The 25,418-nt window shown below is 38.7% G+C and overlaps 3 protein-coding genes across 11 annotated transcripts in view; 2 read left to right on the top strand and 1 right to left on the bottom strand.

Moving 5' to 3' along the window:
* Positions 1 to 8,391, top strand: part of ppp6r3 (protein phosphatase 6, regulatory subunit 3) — a 54,892-nt gene extending 46,501 nt beyond the window's left edge. The window contains exons 21-24 of one of the 4 annotated variants that reach the window (XM_077712320.1): positions 57 to 252; positions 1,916 to 1,933; positions 6,563 to 6,637; positions 8,124 to 8,391. In XM_077712320.1, coding sequence (XP_077568446.1) covers positions 57 to 252; positions 1,916 to 1,933; positions 6,563 to 6,637; positions 8,124 to 8,175 — 341 coding nt within the window. In that variant the 3' untranslated portion in view covers positions 8,176 to 8,391. The remainder of the gene's footprint in view (positions 1 to 56; positions 253 to 1,915; positions 1,934 to 6,562; positions 6,638 to 8,123) is intronic. The other 3 variants (XM_077712321.1, XM_077712322.1, XM_077712323.1) reach the window with 3 other exon arrangements.
* Positions 8,392 to 12,719: 4,328 nt separating this feature from the next.
* tmem170a (transmembrane protein 170A) lies at positions 12,720 to 19,524 on the top strand. The gene is made up of 4 exons (XM_077710853.1): positions 12,720 to 12,998; positions 14,013 to 14,183; positions 14,593 to 15,814; positions 18,843 to 19,524. Exons 1-3 carry the CDS (start codon positions 12,887 to 12,889, stop codon positions 14,721 to 14,723), a joined length of 414 nt encoding a protein of 137 aa, XP_077566979.1. The 5' UTR covers positions 12,720 to 12,886; the 3' UTR covers positions 14,724 to 15,814; positions 18,843 to 19,524.
* Positions 19,525 to 23,244: 3,720 nt separating this feature from the next.
* bcar1 (BCAR1 scaffold protein, Cas family member) overlaps positions 23,245 to 25,418 on the bottom strand; it is a 31,220-nt gene continuing 29,046 nt past the window's right edge. For 5 of the 6 annotated variants that reach the window (XM_077742734.1, XM_077742733.1, XM_077742738.1 and 2 more), the window contains 2 exons: positions 25,140 to 25,223; positions 23,245 to 24,002 (listed from right to left, as the gene is read on the bottom strand). In XM_077742734.1, the coding sequence (XP_077598860.1) occupies positions 23,472 to 24,002; positions 25,140 to 25,223 (615 nt within the window). In that variant the 3' untranslated portion in view covers positions 23,245 to 23,471. The remainder of the gene's footprint in view (positions 24,003 to 25,139; positions 25,224 to 25,418) is intronic. The other variant, XM_077742736.1, reaches the window with a different exon arrangement.

The following is a 25,418-nucleotide window of genomic DNA, read 5'->3' on the forward strand; positions in this document are numbered from 1 at the left end:
TCATTGTAACAGTCCTGTTTACAACCTTTTTGTGGTCATTTATTTATTTATTACAGAAAACAATGGATGGTTAAGTTCTACTGTTTCATCTCCCTCCACTGTCACATCTACGGGTTGTGGAAGATCTAAAATGGAGGAGGAATCTACTTGTAATGTGCAACGCAGTATTACGGACACAGTCATCAATGGCTCTTTAAAAGAGACTTTCAGCCTCACTGTTGATGCAAAGACTGAGACTGCTGTCTTTAAGAGGTTAGCCAGAACCCAAACTAATCATTCTTTTTCTTTGTAGTAGAAGCTCCAGGGCAAAATCTTGTCTTTTGTAATGATGCACCGAAGAATAATGATACATATGTTCACTGTTGCATTTAAAGGTGCCCTGATGCAGTTTTTCCAATTTAGTTCACCACTTTAGTGTTTCCCAACCACTGTGACATAGCACACTGTTAGCACACTGAGGGAAATTACCTGCCAAGAAGTCATCGATTATAATATTCTGAGAGAAAAATTATAATGTTATGAGAGTAAAATTGAAAGATGATGAACAGTAAGTCAATTTAATAATGTCACAACACTCAAATTGTAGCATTGCAAGATTAAAGTCGTTTTGCTGCTTATTTTTAATTCAACGTGAACTGGAAGTTTCCCTGGCATAAACTTTTGGCGACATAAAATCTGTCAGACCAGAGAACTGCTTTTTACAAAATATTAAGAGATTTAAGTAATCTTGTGAGAAAAAGTCCTAAAATTACAAGAATAGTACCAGTACATTACTTATTTCTACTTCACGTGCCTGAATTTGTTCAGGGTTCACATATTTCAACTTTTGATGATGTCAGGTCAGTTTAAAAAATTAGATATTGAAGTACTTTTTTGTGTATCGTTGATTTCTGTTGATAAAACTTTGATGATAATGACTTTATATTGTACATATAGGTAACAGTCTTAAGCTAGAACATTTTCAGATGTTAGTGTTCCTTGACATTTTTGTCAGGCAAAAAGTGTGCTGCAGCTCAGAAACGGTTGGGTTAGTGTTTCGCCTGGACGAAATTTCTCAGCGTTTCTTTTTTGTGATCTTATTACGATTGCTTAATTAAGTCAACTCACTCTACAAATTCACATATATAAAATTGGGTACCCAGGCATTTTGTCGCCGGATGCTTCGTCCCCGGAAAGTTTGTCGGCCGGACACTTGGTCGACAGACACTTCGTCGCCAGACAGTTCGCCTAACCTTAACCACTATTAAAGAAGACAAAGGACATTCACATATTCTTTATTAAAGAAAATAAAACAGCAAAAACTCGCTCGACAACACAAACACATTAACATTTGGGCATGTGCTTTACTAAATGTGCTCGTCTCTAAACACACTACAAACAAAACGGTTCCAACGTCGAGCGCTCCACGTTTGGAAAGACCCCAAAAAGAATCAACGTGACACAACAACTCAGGCCTCACGTCACGTTGATTCTTCATAACAAATAGGAATGGGCCTGTTCTTCAAATGGCCGGCAAGCGACGACGTCTAGCCCGTTGCCTTACAACGCACATCGGAAATCTAGTCTGCATACACGATACCTATGGGAATACCAAGCAAAAAAAAAGAAAGACGACGAAGAATATGTTAATTTTCTTTGTCTTCTTTTTAATAAAATTTCTAATAAATTAATTGTATTTATGGCCTTTTATTTTAAAAACAATCGTTTGCGAGTCCGGTGACGAAATGTCCGGTCACGCAGCTGGCTATGATGACAATTAGGCTTTTGTCGAGTCAATGATGATGACAAAGCCTATATCCGATTATTATTATTATTATGATAATAAATATTTTTAATCATAATTCAAATGACACTTGCGACATAAGATTCCCTTCCTCTCTTCTTGCTGTGCACGGTCGGTGTGGTTCTTCGTCAGAGTGTTGAAATCATATCGGTATGTACCACCAATCAAATTTCAGCTCGCAGCCATCAACCTCAAACATTTCTGTCCATATTTTAATATTGTCATATTTTTTTTATTGTCTCTTGTTTTGCATGTTCTGTGATGACTTTTTTATGTTGAATTTTTGGTTTTTAAAAAGTTTATTTATTAATAGTAATAATAATGTGTGTGTATTAGAGCTGGGCGGTTAAATGATAATTATTGTGAAATATTTATTGTCAACGATAATAGCATACCTGTCAACTGGTACGTTCTCGCCGTAATTGGTACAACTGAAAGCCCATTTTTATATTGGTACGCTGTACACATGAAAATGGTACGCTAAACGGTGATTTTGAGAAAAAAAAATAAATTAAGGCACTTTCTAGCCATTTTTCACCATCCGCCATTGTTTCTTCCCGGAAACGCATGTCTGCCAAGTGATATATCATATATCACTTGAAACGAAAATGAAACGAAATGTTTATCATGATCTTTTTTTTTTAGCCAATCAGAGGCGCCGGTACATATAATATGTACCGGCGCCTCTGATTGGCTAAAAAAAAAAGATCATGATAAACATTTCGTTTCATTTTGGAACTTTGAAAGCAATAAACACATAAACATACATTTTCTACTTGTTGTTCGTGATTTTTTACAAAAAAGTAAAGTGGTAAGATTTTCCATGTATTTATACATATATGTAAGGGCGAAAACAAAATTTGGTAAGATCACAAATGGTTCGAGGTTGACAGGTATGTAATAGTAAAAACTAGATAAAAAAAATGCCAACTGTAATTACACCACCCAACCAGGTCAGAGAGCGTTGTTTCAAGATGAACACTAGTTCCAGACCAATGATCAGGAGAAAATGTGAATGATGGGGAAACATGTTTTTAGCAATAGAGGCTACTACGGAGCATGAACGCAGTCCTTGAAATGTAGCCCCCTTTCAATGAGGTACAGCATCACGTTCGGGATGAAAAATTTTGTGAATGCTTTCGTGATTCAGGCTTTCCGGTTGCTCTACCATTAGACAGACAGCGAGGCTTTGTTCTTGTTTTTTTTTTTTAAAGCAAGATGATGATCAAATTTGTAGAGTAAGGGTGGCTTTATCATGAAGCCAGCCAACATCATGCCCACACATGATGGATGAGGGTCAGGCGATCCATGTAAACCCTGGCACTTTCAGTTCATTTTGAATACGAATATCCGGGAAGGCATCCTCTTCAAAAATACTTGCTCCGGAAGACAACCATTCTCTTGAGTTATGTTAGCAAATTTCTCCCTCCACGTACTGTGTTGCTGCCTGTTCCGGACAGGGCTGGGTCGCAGGGCAGACCTTGCCGCAGCCGGCACGCACTGCTCATAGCCATTTCTTGTTGATACTTGTTTTCCTTTTAAATTTTATATCTTTGTTTGAAGTGGAATGAAATATCTTGGATATTTTCCTTTTTTTAAATAATAAAAAACTGAAAAGTGGACAGTGTAATAATATTCGTCCCTTTATTACTTCAGTGCAGCAAACTAATAGCAATTGCATTAAGAATATGAATTGCACAAAGAATTTACCCAATCTGAATGCACTACAACTGAATCAAGATGAAACTATTACAGTGGTACCGTTACTCACGAAAATTGTTGGTTCCAGAACTTGTTTCATGACTTGGATTTTTCATAAATAAAGCAGTACAGTATTGCAGTATGGATACAAGCTTAATGCGTTCGTTTGTCAATCGACTCATATCTTAAATCTATTTTCCCATATAAAATCAATACAAATTCATCCGTTCCGACGCTCTGAAAAAAACACCTAAAAATAGGATATTACAATGGAAAGACATGTTTTAATTGTTCTAATTCACCACCTAGACTCACAAAATAACAAATGCCTATCTAGTGGTTATGATTGTCAATTCTAAAATGTGACATTATTATGTACAGTACTGTATGGAGTTCTTAATTTCGAGACAGACGTAGTGACAAATGGCGGTCACCTCAGTCACGCTTAAACCACTCATGTTTTTCTATTATTTCATGCTTAATATCGATTGCGCTTTTTCCCCATGCCCCTTTATTCCACCGGCTTTCTTTGGACCCATTGTTATTCTGTACTTGTTAACACAAGAAAAACACGTTAAAAAATGCAAACTGCATGTCGGGTGCGTGTAGATGTCTTTACTCCAGGGAGATGTGCCAAGATAGACAGAGCGATGCTGTTCTCATAAGCAGCCTCCTGCATACTCAGCCACCTAGTGGCTGCATCAGGAACCGGGAACCTATGCTCCATATCTCAAATTTTTTCTCGTATCTCGGGGCAAAAATTTGCTTGGAATTTTCCTCGTATCCCAAATTTCTCATATGTTGGACACTCGTATGTCAAGGTACCCTTAAAATGATTAAAATGATCAGTGTTCCAATTTTTTATGAAAGCTGTGATAAAAACAGAAAAATGTGATAAAATAAGAATTTTGGATAGCAATAAACAAAGCATACGTGTGCATGCTGATAAACACTAATAATCCCAAATTCTGAATTCAAAACAAATAAGTATTAATTAGAATTCCAAATAAGTACTGTATTTTCTCGCATATTAGTAGTCTCCGCGAAAAAGCTGCGCTTAAAATCGTTGAATTTTACCATTACTCGCATATGACGCCTCCTTATTCACAATTTTCACCTCCATATTCATGGGTTTAATAAGGAGTACAAATGTGTTACTTTTAAGGGAAAATCTTAAGAAAAATCATTGCACCTGGTGTTTCTGAGATAATACGTGAATCGAAAGGAGTGTCCGCTGGATTGCACATTCCTAAAGAGTTCCCTGCACGTAGACAAATGCAAAAAGGAAGTCATGTGAGCAGTACAGCCAGGATGTGTGTCTGTACCAGTCTAGTTTGTCATCCCTTGGTAAGATGGCAGTGCCCTGAGTGAGCAATAGCAGGCACAAGTGAATTTTTTTTCACATTTTATGCAAGATAAGTTTTTTTTCTTGAATTTCATTCGTAGACGTCAAAAGAATTTTTTTAAGCGTTTTATCTGTATCTTTTCTCCATTGTGAAAGAAATGACATTTTGCCCTATGACGTTTCATCCGTTTCACCTTGCAACTTCGTGCATGCCAAGTCAAATTTGTGTGCATATAAGCTGTACCCTCTATTCAGTCATCATTTTTTAGTGACAAAAACCTGTTGGAACTCTGTGACAATGTTGATCAAAAGAGAGTTGTTGATGTTAGACAGCCAATGCAGCAATCCAGCAGAGGATAGGGAGGCTATCAAACAATGCCACGCTACCGCGACGATTACAAAATAAAATGACAGACAGGAAATACATTTATGCTTTGGGGCATTTTGTAACTTTGATCTGGTTTCGTGTATTGGAAAAGTAATTTGTTTATAAAAATGGCTTCGTAACACGAGTATTTTGTATGTAGAAGCATTTGTAAGTAGAGGTATCACTGTATTATTATTTCCTGGTTAGTATGTAATGGGCGCACTAGTTATCGATCTGCAAATATACACATGCAGTATACAGGCTGTCCTCAAGTTACAAGCAACTTGCTTGCAGGTTTAACTGTCTAAGGCATCAAAATGTTTCCTATAAAAATATAATTGTTTTCTATAATAATAGTAAAATATTTTAAAATAAATGAATATGATTATGTACTTAATTTTCTTCTGATAGATTAAAGGAAAGTTTAGATCTCAATGGTTTGTTTGCAACCGAAAGTACGGAATTACTCTAGCCCATTGCCAACCCCAGAAAAATGCTTAGGGACAGCCCACAAAACACATTATTCAGTACATTAACATTGCAACCCTGAAGCATACTGGCAACCCAATTTGATACATTACTGCCCTCATTTTTAAGTTATTTGAACCAGTAGTTGCTTGACTTTGACTGTAGGGGTGATGTAAGGTCTGTGTGACTACCAAACTGGTAACAAGCAGGGTGTTTTGCACGACACCATTACTTTGGGATGAACGCAAAATTATCTTTACTGATGTATGTCGGTGTCTCCATTGTCCAATGAAAATAACTTTTCTTTTAGTTGGAGCTAGCAGATCCAGATTTCAGTTTCGGGTCAGAATGGGAAAAAGTGAGGATGAAAAAGACAAATTTCCCCCCAGCTCACAAACTGTTAAACACTATGCAGAAACTTTTTTGCCTGGGACTAAATGGTGGGCAAGGCACAGGCGTTGAATGTAGTTTGGGGACATTGTAACCTGATGACTCCTTGTATACACGTTATAGTCATTTACTAACCCGGACAGCATGGGTAATACTCATTTTGTTAGTTTCATGTTAGCTGAGAAAGAGTACATAGGATATTGATTTGTTTTACAATTTCATAGGGTCACATAACTGCAATAGACAGCTATTCACATATTCTTCTTAATGTGGGAACAATCTTGGTCAATGTAACTGGTTTATCTAGACATTAAAATATCAGTTGTTATTGTCTTTTACCATCATGTTTTTTACAGTTTTGCTTTATGATTTATATAATTGGGTAATTGTTTTCCAAAGATCATTTATTTATTGTGTTCTGCATCCTGTATTAATTTGCAAAATGCTAAATGGGTTGCAACAACTTTTGTTTTTGTCATTGTCTTGATTATTTTTCTCCTCTTGGAAGCAGTGAGAAGTGCAAGTACACAATGGAATTCCCATGTGACTCTCAGGAGGAAATGTCAAATATTGATGATGCCAAGTGAGTAACTGCCATATATTCCACTTAATCCTTATTTTGTCAATAAACTGATGCAATTTAAATGCGTTCAGTTCACAAGCAGTACTTTTTATTTTGGTAAATCTTTCATATTTAGTCATTTCCGCTCATAATGCGGTGACATTTTTCAAAGGCAAAATATTTGTTTGATATTTGGGATTTGCCAAATGGTTAGTTATGAAAACGGTAAGTAACTGATCAATTATGTTCAATAATTCTAAAATCATGAACTTGACCTAATGTTCATTTCATGATAATGGAACTTTGAATTGATAAAAGAGGTGTCTGATGAGGAAATAACTATTTTAAAAGTACATCTTTATTTTACATTTTGGTTCATATCCAGAGTTAGAATCATTACAATGTACCTCTCACCACCTTTTGGTGGAGCCTAACTAAAAAAGTTAACTAATGACAAGCAAAAACCTTTTTTTTTCTTTTTGCCTGCTCCTCCCAATATATGAGAACTAAGTCGCAGTTTTCCTCAACAAAAATTTCCCATGATTTATGTCATGTTATACTAATCACTGAATTCAAAAAACAGGAAAAAAAAACATAATTTTTTTAGAATAAAACTTTCATTTTCAATTTTATTGTCTCAAACACCTTTAACCTACCCCCATCCAAAGATTCCCCCCAAAAAGTGAAGTGGTTAATAAGACGCAGGAAAAAGTCAGTAACATAACATAATCAAATTTAAACGAACTTGGCTTACGATGCAGACACACTCAAAAATGAATTTAATCTAACCTTACACTAAACGTAATTCTAATTTTGTTTTAAATGTTTATACCTCTGTTTTCCCGGCCGGGTTAGCACTATTTGCCCCGCCTCCCCCCTGACTTTCAAATGCAACCTATCAGGGAGGGTTGTTTGCTTTTGCATTCCCTTCAAAATATTCTGAAAATGATGCACACAATTGTCCTCACAATAGGATAACGCACGACCAAAAATTGTATTATTTTAAAAATGTGTAAATTGCGCTGCATTGCTTGCAATTGTCTCTTCTTCTAACATTTTAGGAGTTATATTTTTTTGTTAGGGTTGGCTCGGACATTTCAAAATTTCAGGCATTAAATTCTGTTCTAAGTGGTCTAATATGGTATACTGGTACCTGGAGATACGAGCTAAGTTCGTTTCGGGACTGAGCTTGTATATGTCAATATTCTCGTAACTCAAATGAACGTTTCCCGTGGGCGAGTGCGGGCGGGAGCGCGGGCGGGAGCTGACGACTCGCTCGCAATGGGCACTTTCCATTCCTGTCCAACCGTCTTGGATTTGAATATCCTCTTCAGAAATATTATTATCGAACAAGTTTTTTTCAACAATGTCAAAAATTGCAAATTATTACTTGGGCATCCTTCTGTCAACATTAAGTTCTGTTCTTACATGTACAATAGCAGTAACGAATGAGTATTTCCACTGTCTTTTCTTCTTGTTTTAATGTTTTTTTTCCTTCCCTCCACAGACTGGAGCAGAGTGCCATGTCCTCAGATGCCACTGTAAATGGTCCAGCATAAGGATGGTGTATTCTCAGTATCTGGCCAACATAATCAACAATTGAGAAGATTCCCCTCCTTAATGAGCAGAGGCTGACGGTCAAACCTAGTCATGAAATACCAATTACACTTATTCTTGTTTTGATCTGCACATGACATCTTCTTGATTATATTTATGTAGGAATGTCACTGTTTGGAAAGATTGTTGTTTCAATAAACTATTTTCTAAAATGTTAATTTGATATGGAGAATTCACAAAATTAGATAAACAGTAAGTTGTGCTAAATTGTTTTTTTAAAGAGATAATGTAAAAATAGAGCCTAAGTTATTCTCGGACTGCTTGTTGATTCATTTTGTATTGTTTCAGGTGAAGGTTTAAAAATCTAAGTATGGTATGTTTTTCTTTTTAAGAACTGGTTCATCGTGTTTTAACCTTCCACTGGCATAAGGAAGAAATCTCTTCCTCTACCTTATAAACTTTGTTATTGAATTTTAATTATGGACACCACCTACACACACTCACTCTACTTTTGGCGAACGGACAGACAATGAAGGATGCAACATGATGCTTTACTTCAGCTTACTTATGTCTGTAAGAATGGGCACACTTTGCACGCACGTAGGAATATGTTGTGACAATTTGTCAGGTAATAATAACAGCGATGGAAAGTATGTCAACACCAATTTTCAAAAACGATTTGTCTTGATAGACCCTCCTTACTGAGGTGCTCCACTTTAATTTTTTACCAATAGACATTTTCACAATATTCACATCGAGGCCTTCAGTAGTGCTCCATATGCATCAATCCAATACTCAACAACTATTTTATGGCTATAAAACGTTTGTTGGAGCTAATAATAATAATAATCAGACATAGACTTTGTCATCATCAATGATTCGACAAAAGCCTAATTGTCATCATACCCAGAAACTGCCTATGACGAAATTAGTAGTGCTTCTCCAGAAGGTGCGTTTTCCCGGCATATGGCCCAAATAAGTGATAATTTCGGACTGGTAATTTGGCATTCTGCCATGATGAATACATCGCATCACCCCCGGTGCGGATCACTTACCTCTCACTGTCTTTCACTTACCTTCATTCAGCCAGTAGGAGGCAGATCACCGCTCAACGTCTTTTCATATTACCTCACCCTGAAGTTATTACACAGAAGGGATTGTGTGTCGTGTTGCCGCAAGTTTGGATTCCTGATGGATGTGGAAAGAAAACTCCTAAAGCCCATTTGTCCGTACTTTGTGAGACCTATAGCGTCTGCAAGAGGGCAGCAGCTGCAACAGATTGTGACCAGGGTGTTATGGGTCCCCGACAATGTTCCTGGCTCTGCTGAAGTAACGAGGGCTGGCAATGTCTTTGAAATTGAGTCGTTTCCGAGCCTTCTTAACCACTGCCGTGGTGTTTGTAGACCAGGAGAGCTTATCCGTGATTTGGACCCCCAGGAATTTAAAGGACTGGACCCTGTCTACACACCCCATTTACGAGGAGTGGGGCTAGATCTGTGCTGTGTTTGCGAAAGTCCAGGATTATTTCTTTAGTTTTCGTGGTGGTGAGATTGTTCACTGAGCACCACGACAACCGTTTGTTGACCTCATCTCTGTAGGCCAACTCATCTCCTCCTGAGATGAGTCCCACCACAGTGGTGTCATCAGCAAATTTGATGATGGAGTTAGACTGTTGGGTTGGTGTACAGTCGTGTGTACAGTGAGGACCGAAGACTCAGTACACAGCCTTGAGGGGAGCCAGTGCTCAGTGTAATGGAGGAAGCGAGGTGGGCACCAAGTCTAACAGTTTGGTCGGTTGGTAAATAAGCTCTTTATCCAGCAGCAGATGGAAGAGGATAGTCCAAGGTGGCAGAGTTTGTCAGTCAGTATGTTGGGTTTTGGAGTGTTGAAGGCTGAGCTATAGTCAATGAAAAGCATCCTCACGTAATTCCCATGGTGCTCCAGTGCTGTGTGTAGAGCAATGGCGATAGCATCCTCAGTGGACCTGTTTGCTCTATAAGCAAACTGTTGAGGTTCAACTGAGGGCGGGATTGTATTCCTGATATGGCGGGCGACCAACTTTTCAAAGCACTTCATGATCCCAGGTGTGAGTGCAACAGGCATATAATCATTCCGGCTGTCAATGGTTGGTTTTTGAGGACAGCGATAATGGCGGCAAATTTCAGGCAGGGTGGAATGATGGATTGTTGCATGTAACAATAGATTTTTTTGTGAAAACTCCAGCCAGCTGGTCAGCACGGGCTTTGAGCACCTTCCCAGGTACTCAGTCAGGTACAGTGTCTGTGTAGCCCTGAAGGTTGTGTTCAAAAAGTTCCCAGTTGGTGCAGGAAAAACAATCCTGCAGCTGCGAAAGGTTCAAGTCCTAGGGCCAAGTTTTTATTATCTTTATTTGTGGCCTTGTGAGCCTCTGGAGTGGAGTGTATGCGGGGGTAAGGGATAGACAGAGATGATCTGGTCCAGCCAGGTGAGGGAGGGAAGTGGCTTTATTAGCATGTTTGATATTAGAATGAACATGGTCAAGTGTTTTGTCTCCTCTAGTGTGACACTTCGCGTACTGAATAAACTTAGGCAGAACAGTCTTTAAATGCTTTGTTGAAGTCACCAGCGACAATAAAGACTCCATTGAGGTGGTCAAGCTGCTGTTTGTTTACAGTCATTAGCAGGAGGTTAAGTGCCGTGTTAACGTTCGCATCCGGAGGTATATAAATCGCCATTGCTATGATGACTGTTAGCTCTCTAGGTAAATAGAAGGACCTGCACCGTGTTGCCCATAGCTCTAAATCCGGGGAGCAGTGTGTGTTAAAGCAACAGCTAAAAATCATTTTTGTACACAATCCATTTTCCTTTTATTCCTCAAGAAGATTTCAACTAGCCTGGGGAAACCATGCTAACTCCCAGGAACACAGAACTGTGAGGTGGGCACGCTAACCACTCAACCGCCGACCCGCCCAGAAAGCGGCGCTCTGTCAATTCACCTCTAACCCTGATTGGGCCCGCCCCAAAAAGTCCTGCCACTTGAAGAGAATTTTCCTGTTATAAAGCAGCGATCCAGCACAAAGTTGCTCTCAGCCTGTGCATAATTTGTCTTCAGACCATGTTTTAGAGAATTTAGACGCATAAAAATGACTATGCAGTCCCTTTAATAATAATGTATATGGATGGTCATGTCCAATTCTCCACTGGGTCATCAAGTAAAATGTTCACTTCCATTCTGTTTTTGCAAATTAAAGTAAAAAGCACATTTTTGAGCTCAACATTGATGTCCAAGGGAAACATCTCTTGAGTGAGCACAAAATGTACACTATGGGTGGACACTATGACAGAAACTATACATAAAATTGTATCTGTGGCTAGTTCATAAAGTATAATATTAAACTGTTGTATATGCTTTTTAAATTAATGACTGTTGACTAGGTGGTGACCCGGTCGGCCCCACGGCTCTGGCCCTAACCCTTGGTTCAAGTCCAGGTAGGTCCTCTTGTGTGGAGATTGCATGGATTTCCTCTGGGTACTCCAGTTTTCTCGCACATTCCAAAAACATGCATTGTAGTCTGATTGGACACTCTAAATCGCCCCTAGGTATGGGTGTGAGTGCATGGTTGTCCATCTCCTTGTGCCCTGCCATCGGCTAGCCACTCATTTATCCTCATTAGGGTTCCAAGGGGGTGCTGAAGCCTATCCCAGCTGACTTCGGGGCCAGAAGCGGGGGACACCCTAAATTGGTGGCCAGCCAATTGCAGGGCACAAGGAGACAAACAACCATTCATGCTCGCACTCATACCTAGGGGCAATCTAGAGTGTCCAATCGGCCTACCATGCATGTCTTTATGTGGGATGAAACCGGAGTACCTGGAGAAAGCCCACGCAGGCATGGGTGTATCATGCAAACTCCACACAGGTGGAATTGACCAAGATTTGAACCTAGGACCCCAGAGCTATCAGGCCGACACGCTAACTACCCGTGCCGCCGTCGCACAATAAGTGTAATAATTAAAAAAATAAAAATTAACGATTGAGAATGAATCATCTACTTGTGACCAAACACAACACCAAATGTATTTATAAAATTTAGCAAAGAAAGAAGTATGGTATAATTAACTAATATATGTTTTGGTTAAAAAAAGTTAACTTAAATGACCAAATTGCATCAATAAATGAATAGCAAAATAAAGGAGAAAAATATTTTTACTAAAAAATTGGCGATCAAGTAGTTATGTATGAACAAAGCGTCCGATATATTCTAAAAACAATAAATAAATGATAATACTCCTTTGTGCCATGTTTTTGAGAGAATTGTATGACCACTGGACGTTTTACCTGCCATTGAGCAGGGCATACAAGTAAGCAGATTGAGGGCATGAGACTTAATTGCAATCAGGTCAAAGAGTCTTTCTTCCTCGCATATAGACACTAAATATTAAGGGGTGGGTAATAAGTATAGGAAAAATACAATATTGACAAAAGCCGAAATTTTCTCAGAATCAACACCAGCAAGGGGATCAAAAATATTTGACAACACTCACATATATTCACATCCTCCCAACAGTAGGTGGCAGTAACTTGCAAGTAGGGTTGCTTACGAACCACTAACCCGAATAAGCCGAATGCGAAGATGGAAATGGTGAAGAAAAACAAAAACAAAAGTTGAACTTGCACAGTAAAACGCAAATTCTTATATTTAACATTTTAAACTTCAGAAGATCCCCGTTAAAGATGGACCAAGCTAGCGGAAATGACATTTTCCAGCAAATACTTGGAATTAATTTAGTGCCAAGAAAAAATAGCACACACCGATACAACGACACATCCCTTGCTGATTTCTCAGGTAGGTTAATAATATTCAAGTGTGCCGGTGCTTATATAAATGATTCTTGTTTGAAACAAGGTTTTCCAATCCACTACTTTATAAAACGACTTGAGTGGTCATTCAACTTGCGCTGTTGTCCATTAGATAACGTTATTTGCAGCATTTCCACACAAATTGGACATCGATGTTCTAAGTTCTAAAGCTGATACGCAGTCGTTCCTCAAACAATATCATGTGAAATCTTAAGACAAACAAGTTATCGTAGATCTTTGCTAACATAACGAAGAAAACTACGCGTTCGCACCCTTTGACATTAAATGGAAAGTAACTCTTGATTACTAGTTTGGTAAAGATGGGCTTAGTAAACTACAGAAAATTCGTAGTATCGGGCAGCTTTGTTATTGGCTGCAAAGCCTCGCTGCTTCATAAAGCTTCATTTGGGCAATACTAGATAACCTATGGTTAAGAAAAAAAATCCTGATTTGGATATTTAGGTCGCATGACACTCATTAGGGCGGCCCGGCGGTTGAGTGGTTAGCGAGTCAGCCTCACAGTGGGGGACCTGGGTTCAAATCCAGGTCGGTCCACCTGTGGGGAGTATGGATGTTATCCCTGGGCCTGCATGGCATCCGGGTGCTCTGGTTTCCTCCCACATTCCAAAGACATGCACGATAGAATGATTGGACACAAAAAAATACCGTAGGTATGTGTGAGCGTGGATGGTTGTATGTCTACTTCTGCCCTGCGATTGGCTACCCACTAATTCAGGGTGTCCCCCGCTTCTGGCCCGAAGTCAGATGGGATAGGCTTCAGCACCCCCCAGTGACCCTAATGAGGATAAAACTATTTAGAAAATGAGATGGGATATGACACTGCAGAAAACAATTACTATTCCTTAGGGTGCCATTTTGTGCTCAGGTGTCACTTGTTGCCATCACCCAATTGGAGTCACCTGCAGAGATATTACAATATTCTTTGAGATGTTTACACTGCCACTGCATTAACATTGTTTGAATACGATTGTGTTTCCAGAGATGTGGTATGGTGTTTTTCTATGGGCGGCAGTCTCATCTCTGATCTTCCACCTGCCTGCATCTTTGCTATCGTTTGTTGCACTTAGACAGCACAAAATGGCCCGATTCGTGCCCATCGCCATCCTTTTAATGGGCATCGTTGGACCTGTAGGTGGTGGTGTACTTACCAGTGAGTTTCAGATTTTTGGGGTATTTTGATTTTATGTTGGTAGTCAATGCTTTCTGTCTGTAACATGAATTAAAACTATGGTTTCAGGGTCTTTATGTACCATTTTTTCAGGTTTACATCTGTTAACTTCTAGTGTTTTATTGTTTTGTAGTCAAGCATCACTTAGTTATATGTTTAAGCACTTGAATATAATATTGTCAAATCAATCAAGATACATTTGTATAGGTCCTTTTAACAGAAAAATGTTGAAGATAGTGCCTCCCAGAATTAAAAAATAAAATTAAAATAAACAAATCAAGTACTTTGCAGAATGTGAGCATGAGAAAATTAGTTTTAAAATGTGATTTAAGACTAGTCATCTGAGCCCAACCAAGGGTTTTAAATTTGTTTTCGCTTCTGTTTCCTACAGGTGCAGCCATAGCAGGAGTTTACAAGGCAGCTGGGAAGAAAATGATCTCTTTGCAAGCTTTATTTTTTGGTGTTGGACAGTCCTTCTTGATCCTTGTTATTTCATTCCTTCGAGTGCTTGCCACACTTTAGCGGCAAGATGCAACTGGCTTCATCACTAGTCACAACATGCTGTGCCTCAAACAAATTGAGACGAGTCGAATCGTTATGTGATTTCATTTCCTGCTGCTGGCGCAGTTCAAGGGTAGAATTTCTGCTGCTTAAACAACAGAGTGAACTCGGGTGAAAAAATTAAATATGCAGCAGGATCCTGCTAATGTGGACTTGGATGGCTGCCTTTCAATTGCGTAGCAGCGGTTGTGATCTTGTGTCATTCAGGAACTTTTGAAAACACTTCACTGTTTCCCATTTTTATCTCATCAAATTTTCTGAACTGCTTTATCCTCACTACAGTCATGGGGTTGTTAGAGCTTATTTCAGCTGACTTCGGGCCAGAGGGACACTCTGAATTTGTGGCCAGCCAATCGCAGGGTACAAGGAGACAAACAACCATTCATGCTCACACTTATACCTAGGGGCAATCTAGAGTGTCCAATCAGCCTACCATGCATGCCTTTGGAATGTGGGAGGAGACCCGAGTACCCGGAGAAAACACACACGGGCATGCACAGAACATGCAAACTCACAGAAAGGTCCAAACCTGGATTTGAACCCAGGTCCTTCCACTGTGAGGACACAACACGCTAACCACTCAGCCGCCGGGCCACCCTCCAGTTTTTATGTTTTTTTTCTTTATAGGACTAGGTGTTAAATATCCCTAATATTCAGCACATCAATTGACAGTTTTTGGAGATAACGTCTTACATGGGGTGGGATTTGGCTAGGATCACGTGGTGCCACCTGCACGCCACATCATCAGTTGTTTGCCCCACACGTCATTGGGTGTTTCGGCCACTTATAACAAGACACCCTCTGCAGAGGTTGGCCCACCACAGAATGATCAGCCCCAGGTGTGTGGCGCAAGGTGGAACCACGCGGTCACACCCCAAATCCCTCCGATCCATAGTTGTAGATGAACTCTCCAATTTTGTCCAGCTTCTTGTCCACGCTCCCTTTCAGGCCTTCAAGAAGATGGACAAGGTCTGTGTCGGTGGACTCATGTCCGTTGGTGGATCCGCGCTTGGTTGAGCTTCGTCTGGGGTTCTGATACCCTGTGAACTGTGGTGAGTGTCCCGCCACTGGGCTTCACTCGACTTATTTGTCCTACCTCTGAGGAAGTAGTGGTCAATCCGAGGCCCCTCGCTAAGCTCTTTCAGGCACTTTTTCCTGCCCTGGTGGATCTTGAGACCCTTCTCTGATGTAACCTTTTCCCAGCCACAGATGCAGCTTTGTAGCTTGTGTCCTGCCAGTGCTGTTACTCCGTCAACTGTTGTGCTGATTATTTGATTCGTTGTCGTTTCCGTTGCAAGGTTCGTTACCGTGTGGTCCGCTGATGAGTCATCTTCCGCCCCCGCTCTCGCAGACTCCAGGGGTGTTTTTCCTTTAGAACTTTTCGAAGCAATAATTGGGTGGATCCAAGACACTGTGTAGTGCAAGGCTCCTGCCAGCAAGGGTAGCTAACCCATGCCAGCCCCGTTGGGGTCTATTCCCTCCTGCCAGCAGTCTCTTCAGGCCGTCACCAGGTCTTTCCCAGGTTGTCAGCTGCCCTTTCGCAGCGGTCACTGGTTTTGACACCAGACATCAGATTTCTTTATAGGACTAGGTGTTAAATATCCCTAATATTCAGCACATCAATTGACAGTTTTTGGAGATAACGTCTTACATGGGGTGGGATTTGGCTAGGATCACGTGGTGCCACCTGCACGCCACATAAAAGCTTATTCAGACAACATTGTTTCACTTCGCAGTTTTAACACTAGATAGAGCGAGTCACTTAAACTGTCCCTCTCCATTGTCTTAGGAGTTAAAACTGATGTTTCAATCAATATAGGAAACTAGAATATCAGTAAATGGTTTTAAATATATATATATATATATATATATATATATATATATATATATATATATATATATATATATATATATATATATATATATATATATATATATATATATATATATATATATATATATATATATATATATATATATATATATATATATATATATATATATATATACATATATACATATATATATATATATATATATATATATATATATATATATATATATATATATATATATATATATATATATATATATATATATATATATATATATATATATACATATATACACATATATACACATATATACACATATACACACATATACACATATATACACATATATACACATATATACACATATATACACATATATACACATATATACACATATATACACATATATACACATATATACACATATATACACATATATACACATATATACACATATATACACATATATACACATATATACACATATATACACATATATACACATATATACACACATATATATATATATATATACATATACATATACATATACATATACATATACATATACATATACATATACATATACATATACATATATATATACATATATATATACATATATATATACATATATATATACATATATATATACATATATATATACACATATATATACACATATATATATACATATATATATACATATATACACACATACACACATACACACATACACACATACACACATACACACATACACACATACACACATACACACACATATACACACATATACACACATATACACATATACACATATACACATATACACATATACACATATACACATATACACATATACACATATACACATATACACGTACATGTACATTTACATTTACATTAATAAAATGACTCAGCGGGTCACTGATGGTGTAGTGCAGGGGTCGGCAAATAGTTTCACAAAGGGCCGCAGTGGGGGCAGGTTTTCGTTCCAACCCATTAGAGGAAACATTTCCACCAATCTTATATATACAATCAGTGAATTGCAGTCAGGTATTTCATGTTTCAGCAGAAATCTAATTGGTTTAACTGTCTGTGTTGGATCTACTGGAACAAAAACCTGCACCATCAGCGACCCTCGAGGACCGAAATGCCCACCCTTGGTTTAGTGGTTCATTTACCTGACTGGTGCGGGCAGCATGAGATCTCTGCGTGTCCCCTTAGACTCTCTGGGGTCCAGTCTAGGTTGTAGTCTACCATTCACTCGAAGTCACCTGGGATAGGCTCTAGTAACCCAGTGTGATAAACTGAGATTTGTTGGTTGTATTTTGAGGATTTTATGTTAGCTCTATTTTTGAACAGTCTTACTTTGCTCTCAACAGTTTATTTCAGTGATCAAATATTTGTGTTTCACTGCCATTCAGTGTCAGCCCGCCAGTCAAACTGGACTGAATGGCTATTGTTGTAAATGGCATCCATACATTCATTTTGCTGGAGCCTATCCCAGGGAACTATGGGCACCAGGCTGGGGATCCCGCAAATCATTGCCCAGCCAATCGCAGGGCACAAGGAGACAGACAACCGTTCACATTCAAACCTAGGAGGAATTTAGTGTGCAATGGCTCCAATTGGCAAAATACAAAACAACCTGATCACTGCTATTGCTGAAGTGATGAAGCAAGAGATGAGAAGGGAAATAAAAGTACTGGTTGTCTCTAATGTTGACTGTTCTGTGCTGTGTGTTAATGGATTTAAAGCATGTGTCAAAGTGGCGGCCCGCATCATTTTGTGTGACCCGGAAAAGTAAATCATGAGTGCCAACTTTATGTTTTAGGATCAAATTAAAATGACTATGAGTATAGATATACGTATATTAAATTTCCTGATTTTCCCTTTTAAATCAATAATTGTAATTTTTAATATTTTTTTTGTTTTTAGTTCAAAAATCATCCTGTAAAATCTAAAAATATATTAAAAAAGCTAAAATAAACTTTTTTATATCTATAAAAAACGGAATATTCAGAGATTTTAATCCAGTTCTTTTAATCAATTTATAAAAAAATCTAAATATTATGCTTAAAATGATCCGGCCCACGTGAAATCAAGTTGACGTTAAAGCGGTCCTCGAACCAACCCGAGTCTGATTTAAAGCACATCCGAATGATTTTGAACTTCATCTATTTGCTTCAATCATTTAATGGCATTTTTGAGCATTGATGTGCTTTTTTCAATACTACAGAACAACAAACTGGATGTACAGTTTTGTCCTGCAAGAGTGAAGGTGTTTTGTAACAGTTGAGTGCTAGAGGAGCCGATTGAGGAAATCTACAAGGCCACTGAGTGGGGGTGCTCCAAGCACACGAATAGGTCAAGTGCAAGATTCTAAAGCGCACTACCACCACTCTATGACAGGATTCTGGACAATATTACTTGCCAGACGGGGACCAGATTTCAAAAACACGAAACACTGATGTTTTTCTCCCTCCTCGACCCGCTGAAGTTTCGGGAATACCAGAAAACTTTCCCACATGCAGCCTTCTCCATCTTAACGCAGTGCCACGGTACACTTTTTGAACTGCATCGTTCGGCTAAGAACAGAACTGATTTTAATGTATGCCACGGATGATTTTACAGGAAAATCCCCCACTGAACTCCTTGACTTACTTAAGCAGAAAAATCTGCATGGTGCGGCTGTATATTGTACGGACATTTTCAGCCTGAAACAGAATCAAAATTATGCCAGAAACACAACAGAACAGACTCGACTGTCAGCGTTAGCTTTGATGGCAATAGAAAATAACTTCTTGATGACCTGAAACGCACGTGTAATCTGTACCATAAAGTAATTGAAATATTCTTGAGAAAAGAAAGGAGGATACATTTTGTGTATAAATAAAAATGTTTTTGTTGAGTAAAATGTCTATTTTATTTTATTTTTTTATTGATTCTTTTTTTATGTGTTTTATAGCCATAAAATACTTATTGAGGGTTGGATTGATTCACACACAGCACTATTGAAGGCCTAAGTGTGAAATGCACCGCCCGCCACTGCCGTAGAATTATGGTCCAAAAGCGCTAAATAGTGAGCCATCTCAACTAAAATCTAGAAACATAAATACAAAATATAAATTACTTAATTGCACCTGTTTTAAACGTGATTCCCTTTTTGAATCATTAGGGAAACACTATTGTTCTTATTTAATATGGAGCCAATTTTCCAACTGCAATATTAAAACAACATACACAATACACATAATACACAACTGCTTCGCTGCCATTGACAATACTAGAGATCTAATCCATTTTGACAGTGACGGTGAAGAAATAAATTCCTTCACCTTTCCCAGTAAACTTGGATCGACTGAATCGTGAGCATTCACAGCCAGTCCTCCCAGTTTAAATGAATTGGATGTCTATCATCATTGGCAGGCAATGAGTTCAAAAGAACAATTTGCCTACTTTCTCACTGTATATCAGTGTTGGTTGTATAGTGGTAAAGGAGAGCTAAGTTTTACAGTATTTCAAGTACAATACAATCCCAATACGACTTTTAAAACATAATACATCCACCAAAAAAAGCTTTGTAGTTCTTTATTGTGGTATTACTCTGAACAAAATACTACAAAAACATTGGTCCAATATTCTTGGTGTATATAGAACATTGTTCATTTTACCATACTAAATGTATCAATATTGTGAAATGAATCATTTCAATTTGCCAGAAAAATATTGACATTTTCTGTTCGAAATTTAAACAAATAAAATTAAAACACATACGCGACAATGGTGTGGCCGGTCTACATGCCGAAAGACGTTCCGCCGACTGACATCTGGCCGACAGCCAACTCACCGAAACACGATCTGGCTGAACGTAGAAATAGCCGAAAGACTATTTGGCCAACCGACTATCTAGCCGATGAACATATAGCCGACGGGCTCGCCCCGCCACCGGTCGTGTGTGTGCACAAGTTGTTCAACCTCGGCTCGCGGGCCATATACAGCTCGTTACTGATAACAACATTCATTTAGATTCTAAATGAATGTTGTTATCTGTAACTTATTATTCTAAATGAATGTTGTTATCTTTAACTTGTTATTCTAAATTTTAGAATAACAAGTTAAAGATAACAACATTCATTTAGAATAATAAGTTACAGATAACAACGTTCATTTAGAATAAGAAGGGCATTTATTCACCACCAAACAAAGTAATCATAACAGTAAAAAAGTATTTATAACAGTAGATACTGTAATCTACACCAGCATAGTGGATGCTTTTGACCGAGCCCAGGGTAGTGATTTCCTCGGTAAAAGATATCATATTATAATAATAATCTTACTGCAATTGGGTCCGGTACCGGGTTAAAAGTGCACTTTTTACTGGGAAATCAAGCACCTTGGGCTCGGTTATAGTCTCTAAAAATCACAAGTACTTTTATTTATGCTGCGCTATTCGTAATAATTCATTTAATGCTGTTTTCGGCTGGATTTCAAGTCATTTTTGTGCATTTTGGGGTTTTTCGCCATTGACGTCCATGGCTGTCTTTTACCAGGCAAAGCACTACCCTGGACTGGGTTTAAACTTCCAAAGAGCTCCAGTATCTGTATTTAATCATTAAAAGCCATTTTACTCGTGATTTTAACACATTATAAATATTATAAATATACAAAATATTCCTGAATACTCTTGTCATGGGAAGAGTATTCAGTAATATTTTTATTAAGCAGCAGCACCATATTTGGACTTGTAGTAGTTGTTTAATTGATATTTTTTTGGAGTTCGAGATACGCAGAAATATATATCTGTTAAATATATTTTAATTTTAAATAATTTCCTAATATTTTAGGAAATATATATTCAAAATGATTTGCTGAGAACCCTTAATTCAAAGATTAATCTCAATGATTTCTATTCTGGTGTAAATTATAGTAGCTACAGTTATAACTCCTTTCTTTGCTTGGTCGTGAATAAATGTCCTTGTTATTCTAAATGAATGTTGTTATCTGTAACTTGTTATTCTAAATGAATGTTGTTATCTGTAACTTGTTATTCTAAATCAGTGATTTTCAAACTTTTTTGGCCACCGCCCCCTTCACCGCCGGGCCAAAATGCCAACGCCCCCCTCTTTACCCCTTTCCAACGAACGCTAGAACGACTATATTGCTAAATGTCACAAGAATTGGTTGATTCTTCAATCACAAACAGTTTGAAGACTAAAAAAAACAATTTTAATAAACAAAAATGGTTATCATTTATTCTTTAATTACAACACCTTGAACTGAACTTGAAATAAATTGTATATAATTGTATTTAATAGACCAATGCGCAGTTCACCTCGAATCATAAAAATTGATAGCTGATGCATTAAGCCGGTCGCTGTGCGCATACGTCTGTGGTTAAGCGTTGCCGGCGCGCTATTGTGTGCTCCTCTGCGGCTGACTGGATGGTGGTGGTTTCCCCAGTCGCCTGCATCGACGATAAACTCGCGACAATTAGTGATATACGGTATATGCGCGCTGCTCGTGAGCGCTCGAGCAGACAAGGTTTCTTGTTTCAATAAAGCTTGTTTTTTGTCGACTTTTTATTACAGACAATCAATTTTTCCGGTCTTTCTACAAACACCAACGTCACATTTTACTGTAATTGCTCCATCGCCCCCTTCACTATTTCAACGCCCCCCATTCGCCTGTTTATTCGTCAGCGCCCCCCTGAAAGTTCACACCACCCCCCGAGGGGCGGTACCGCCCACTTTGAAAACCACTGTTCTAAATGAATGTTGTTATCTGTACCTTGTTATTCTAAATGAATTTTGTTATCTGTAACTTGTTATTCTAAATGAATGTTGTTATCTGTAACTTGTTAATCTAAATGATTGTTATCAGTAACGGGCCGTACGTATATGGCCCGCGGGCCGAGGTTGAAAAACTTGTAGACACACACGACCGGGGGCGGGGCGAGCGCGTCGGCTAAATGTTTTTCGGCTAGATAGTCGGTCGGCCAAATAGTCTTTCGGCTAATTCTACGCTAGAAGACCGTGCACCATACAATGGGTATTTAAATATGAATTCAGTATCCAGTGTGACATTGGTTAATATTGTTTCAAGTTCAGTAGCATGCATAGATTTTGGACTACCACTAAAGATTGATCTTTTTCAGAGCAGTCATTTTGACAGTGAAAGACAATAAAAAATGTGACAGAAACACTGGTGAGATTACATGCACCCACACAAATACCAAAATATACCGTCAACAAATTCAATTTGGAATATTAAATGCTTCCAGTGGACTGATATTAATAGAGGGTAAATGTTAAAAGCTCGTCCACACTGCCACGTTGCCACCTCAGGGGAATTGTATGGGAAATAGCATTTCAGTGTCTTGGACTCACTTCAAAAGGAATAGGTCCCCTTGAGACAACCAGCAAAAATATACATTCACAAGGATCGAACCCTCCATGTCAGTGCTCACCGATCCGTCCTATTGTGATTCCAGAATTTTCAAAATAACTCATTGGGAATTATGCACTGTGCATGAAAAATGCATATATCTTATATACAAATGTATACATGTCGTATATTAAAACTTTATACACGCTTGCTCAATTAATCAATGCAGAACCCCCACCCCCCCCCCCCCCCCCCCCTCATTCGGCTGTTGGTATAAGCAAGGCTAAACCTCTACCCGAAGTCAGTTAGTATAAAGAGTCACACTCATTTGATCGAGAGTTCGTATCATCTGTGCTGTATAAGACCTTAGGAAAACAATACCAGAGGTTTTACAAGATTCCGCCCCTGTAACGATGCTGCTTGGCTACTGATTACCGGGGAAGAATTCTTTGGTCCTTCCCATCATTCCCAGTCATTCATCCTATAGCAAGAGCAGCTGTCCCAGCATATTTCTGAATTCATGGGTACATTCTGCCAGTTTGCTCACCTTTTCAGTCATTTCCCTGGTTGCTCCTGGTGACGGATATTGCAGTGCTGCTGCTTTTGTACTGATTACAATATCTTTGAGTTTATTACAGAGGATGTTGCTGCTCTGACTGATCTCAGCTCTGACTTCAGGTGACTTGGCCTGACGGGATAATGTGTCTCCAATGAAAACCAGCTTGTGCGCACTCAGGACGACGAGCTTGCTGTGAGCCACAAAGATCTTAGGTAGCTGATTGGAGTTGACGGTATTAAAGAAGGCATCAATTTCGTTGTTAACGGTTGCAAAGTCATGCTCAGACTGCTCTTGGTAGAAAAGGAGAAGTTGGCGGTCAGAGTCGGAGAGCTTGCAGGAGCCATTTTGTGCAACATGGTGGCCTTGAGCGTGAATCAGAGAGGGGACCCAAACAGGCAAGTCATTGTTGATAGGCCGGCTCACTTCCTGCTCCAGTCGATCAAACTGCATAATCTGTTATAATTTTAGGAGTGTGTTAGATAGTTACATTTCACTTTATACAAAGCACATCAATTTCAAGCATAGCACATACAACATACAGTGCCGTGAAAAAGTATTTTTGTATGACCCTGACCGCTTAAATGATTTCATTTCTTGCGCACACGGTACTTATTGCGATCAACATAGTGGATGTTCACGATTCAAGTACCCTCCCCGCACATTTAGCAGCGTTACGGTAAATCCATTCAAAACATCCCACAGGAGTGGCAAAGCATTTGACTTCTCGTAGCGCTTTTAACACTCAAAAATACTCTCAATCCTCAAAGAAACAGCACATTAGACCTACACAGAGGAAATACCTGACGTGAATGACAACAGAATGCGGTGTGAACGTTTGGAAAATGGACAGAAGCCATGGATCGAACACAATTTAACAGCAAGGAGAAATAGCTTTACGAACGGAGTGATGAATGTCGGATGACCGTCAACATAGAGGTTACATACAAAGAAAGGCAGGCAGCGTCACACAAGTTACGTGATGATTTGGAATGGATTGTCGAAGTCTGGTCGAAAGTGCCGGCGAGCACAGTAGTTTGAGCTTTCGTCAAAGCTGGAATCACTATTACGAAACCCCTCGACGAACATGCTGACCCTGACAATGTTATGGAACCCAGCATTGTTGGCCAATGGAAACAGAAGATGAGGACTTTGACAGATTTGTAGATGTCTGAATCCTTTGACTAATATTTTCGGAAATATACAATACTTCAATTAAACAAAATCAAACTCAGTTTTGCTCCCGTTTCCCTTTTTATAACATACGCTAGTGTGTATGGTATGGGCTATGCTGTGTGTCATGCTAGCCCATTCTTAGCAGGGCGTCCTTTAAAACGAGGCGCCCTATGTATTAACAAAAAAACTGAAAATACACTCGCAGCTGAGACTGCGGCCATAAGGGCGTTGCGTTTTATGAGTGTTAAAATAGGGTACCTCCAAAATTCTGCCTCTGCTGCCAAAAACAATACTAGACAAAAACACCGTCACTGTAAACAATTTCGAGAACCCTACTAGTAGTTTGCTTATTGACTTTATTGACATAGTCAATGCACTGTGGAAATCCATATTTGACAAGATAAAATGGTCTCGCACCTGCTGCTGCTCCAATTGTGCATTGTTTTTGATGCTGCATTTTTCAATCAGTTGCTTTTTACTCTTCTCAAACTCCTCCTTACCCTAAAAAAATAACACAAATATATTTTAATTCTCATGCTGTTGAATGTTTTGCAACGTTGTGAGTGTTTTGAATATAGGATTATGCAAGATGCATTGAAAACACTGTCCGTAGGAACTGACAATACTCTTTGGAAAAATCATTCATCTCTCTCCCCACCTCATACTTCATTTTGTTTTCAAATTTGACCTTTAAAC

Source organism: Stigmatopora nigra, chromosome 2 (genome assembly GCF_051989575.1).
Source record: "Stigmatopora nigra isolate UIUO_SnigA chromosome 2, RoL_Snig_1.1, whole genome shotgun sequence".
Taxonomy (NCBI): domain Eukaryota; kingdom Metazoa; phylum Chordata; class Actinopteri; order Syngnathiformes; family Syngnathidae; genus Stigmatopora; species Stigmatopora nigra.

Excerpts from the sequence above, each read along its gene's own strand:
- tmem170a (XM_077710853.1), top strand. The coding sequence starts at position 12,887 with ATGGACCAAGCTAGCGGAAATGACATTTTCCAGCAAATACTTGGAATT. Across the intron at positions 12,999-14,012 it reads ATCCCTTGCTGATTTCTCAG|AGATGTGGTATGGTGTTTTT; the intron begins GTAGGTTAATAA and ends TTGTGTTTCCAG. Across the intron at positions 14,184-14,592 it reads AGGTGGTGGTGTACTTACCA|GTGCAGCCATAGCAGGAGTT; the intron begins GTGAGTTTCAGA and ends TGTTTCCTACAG.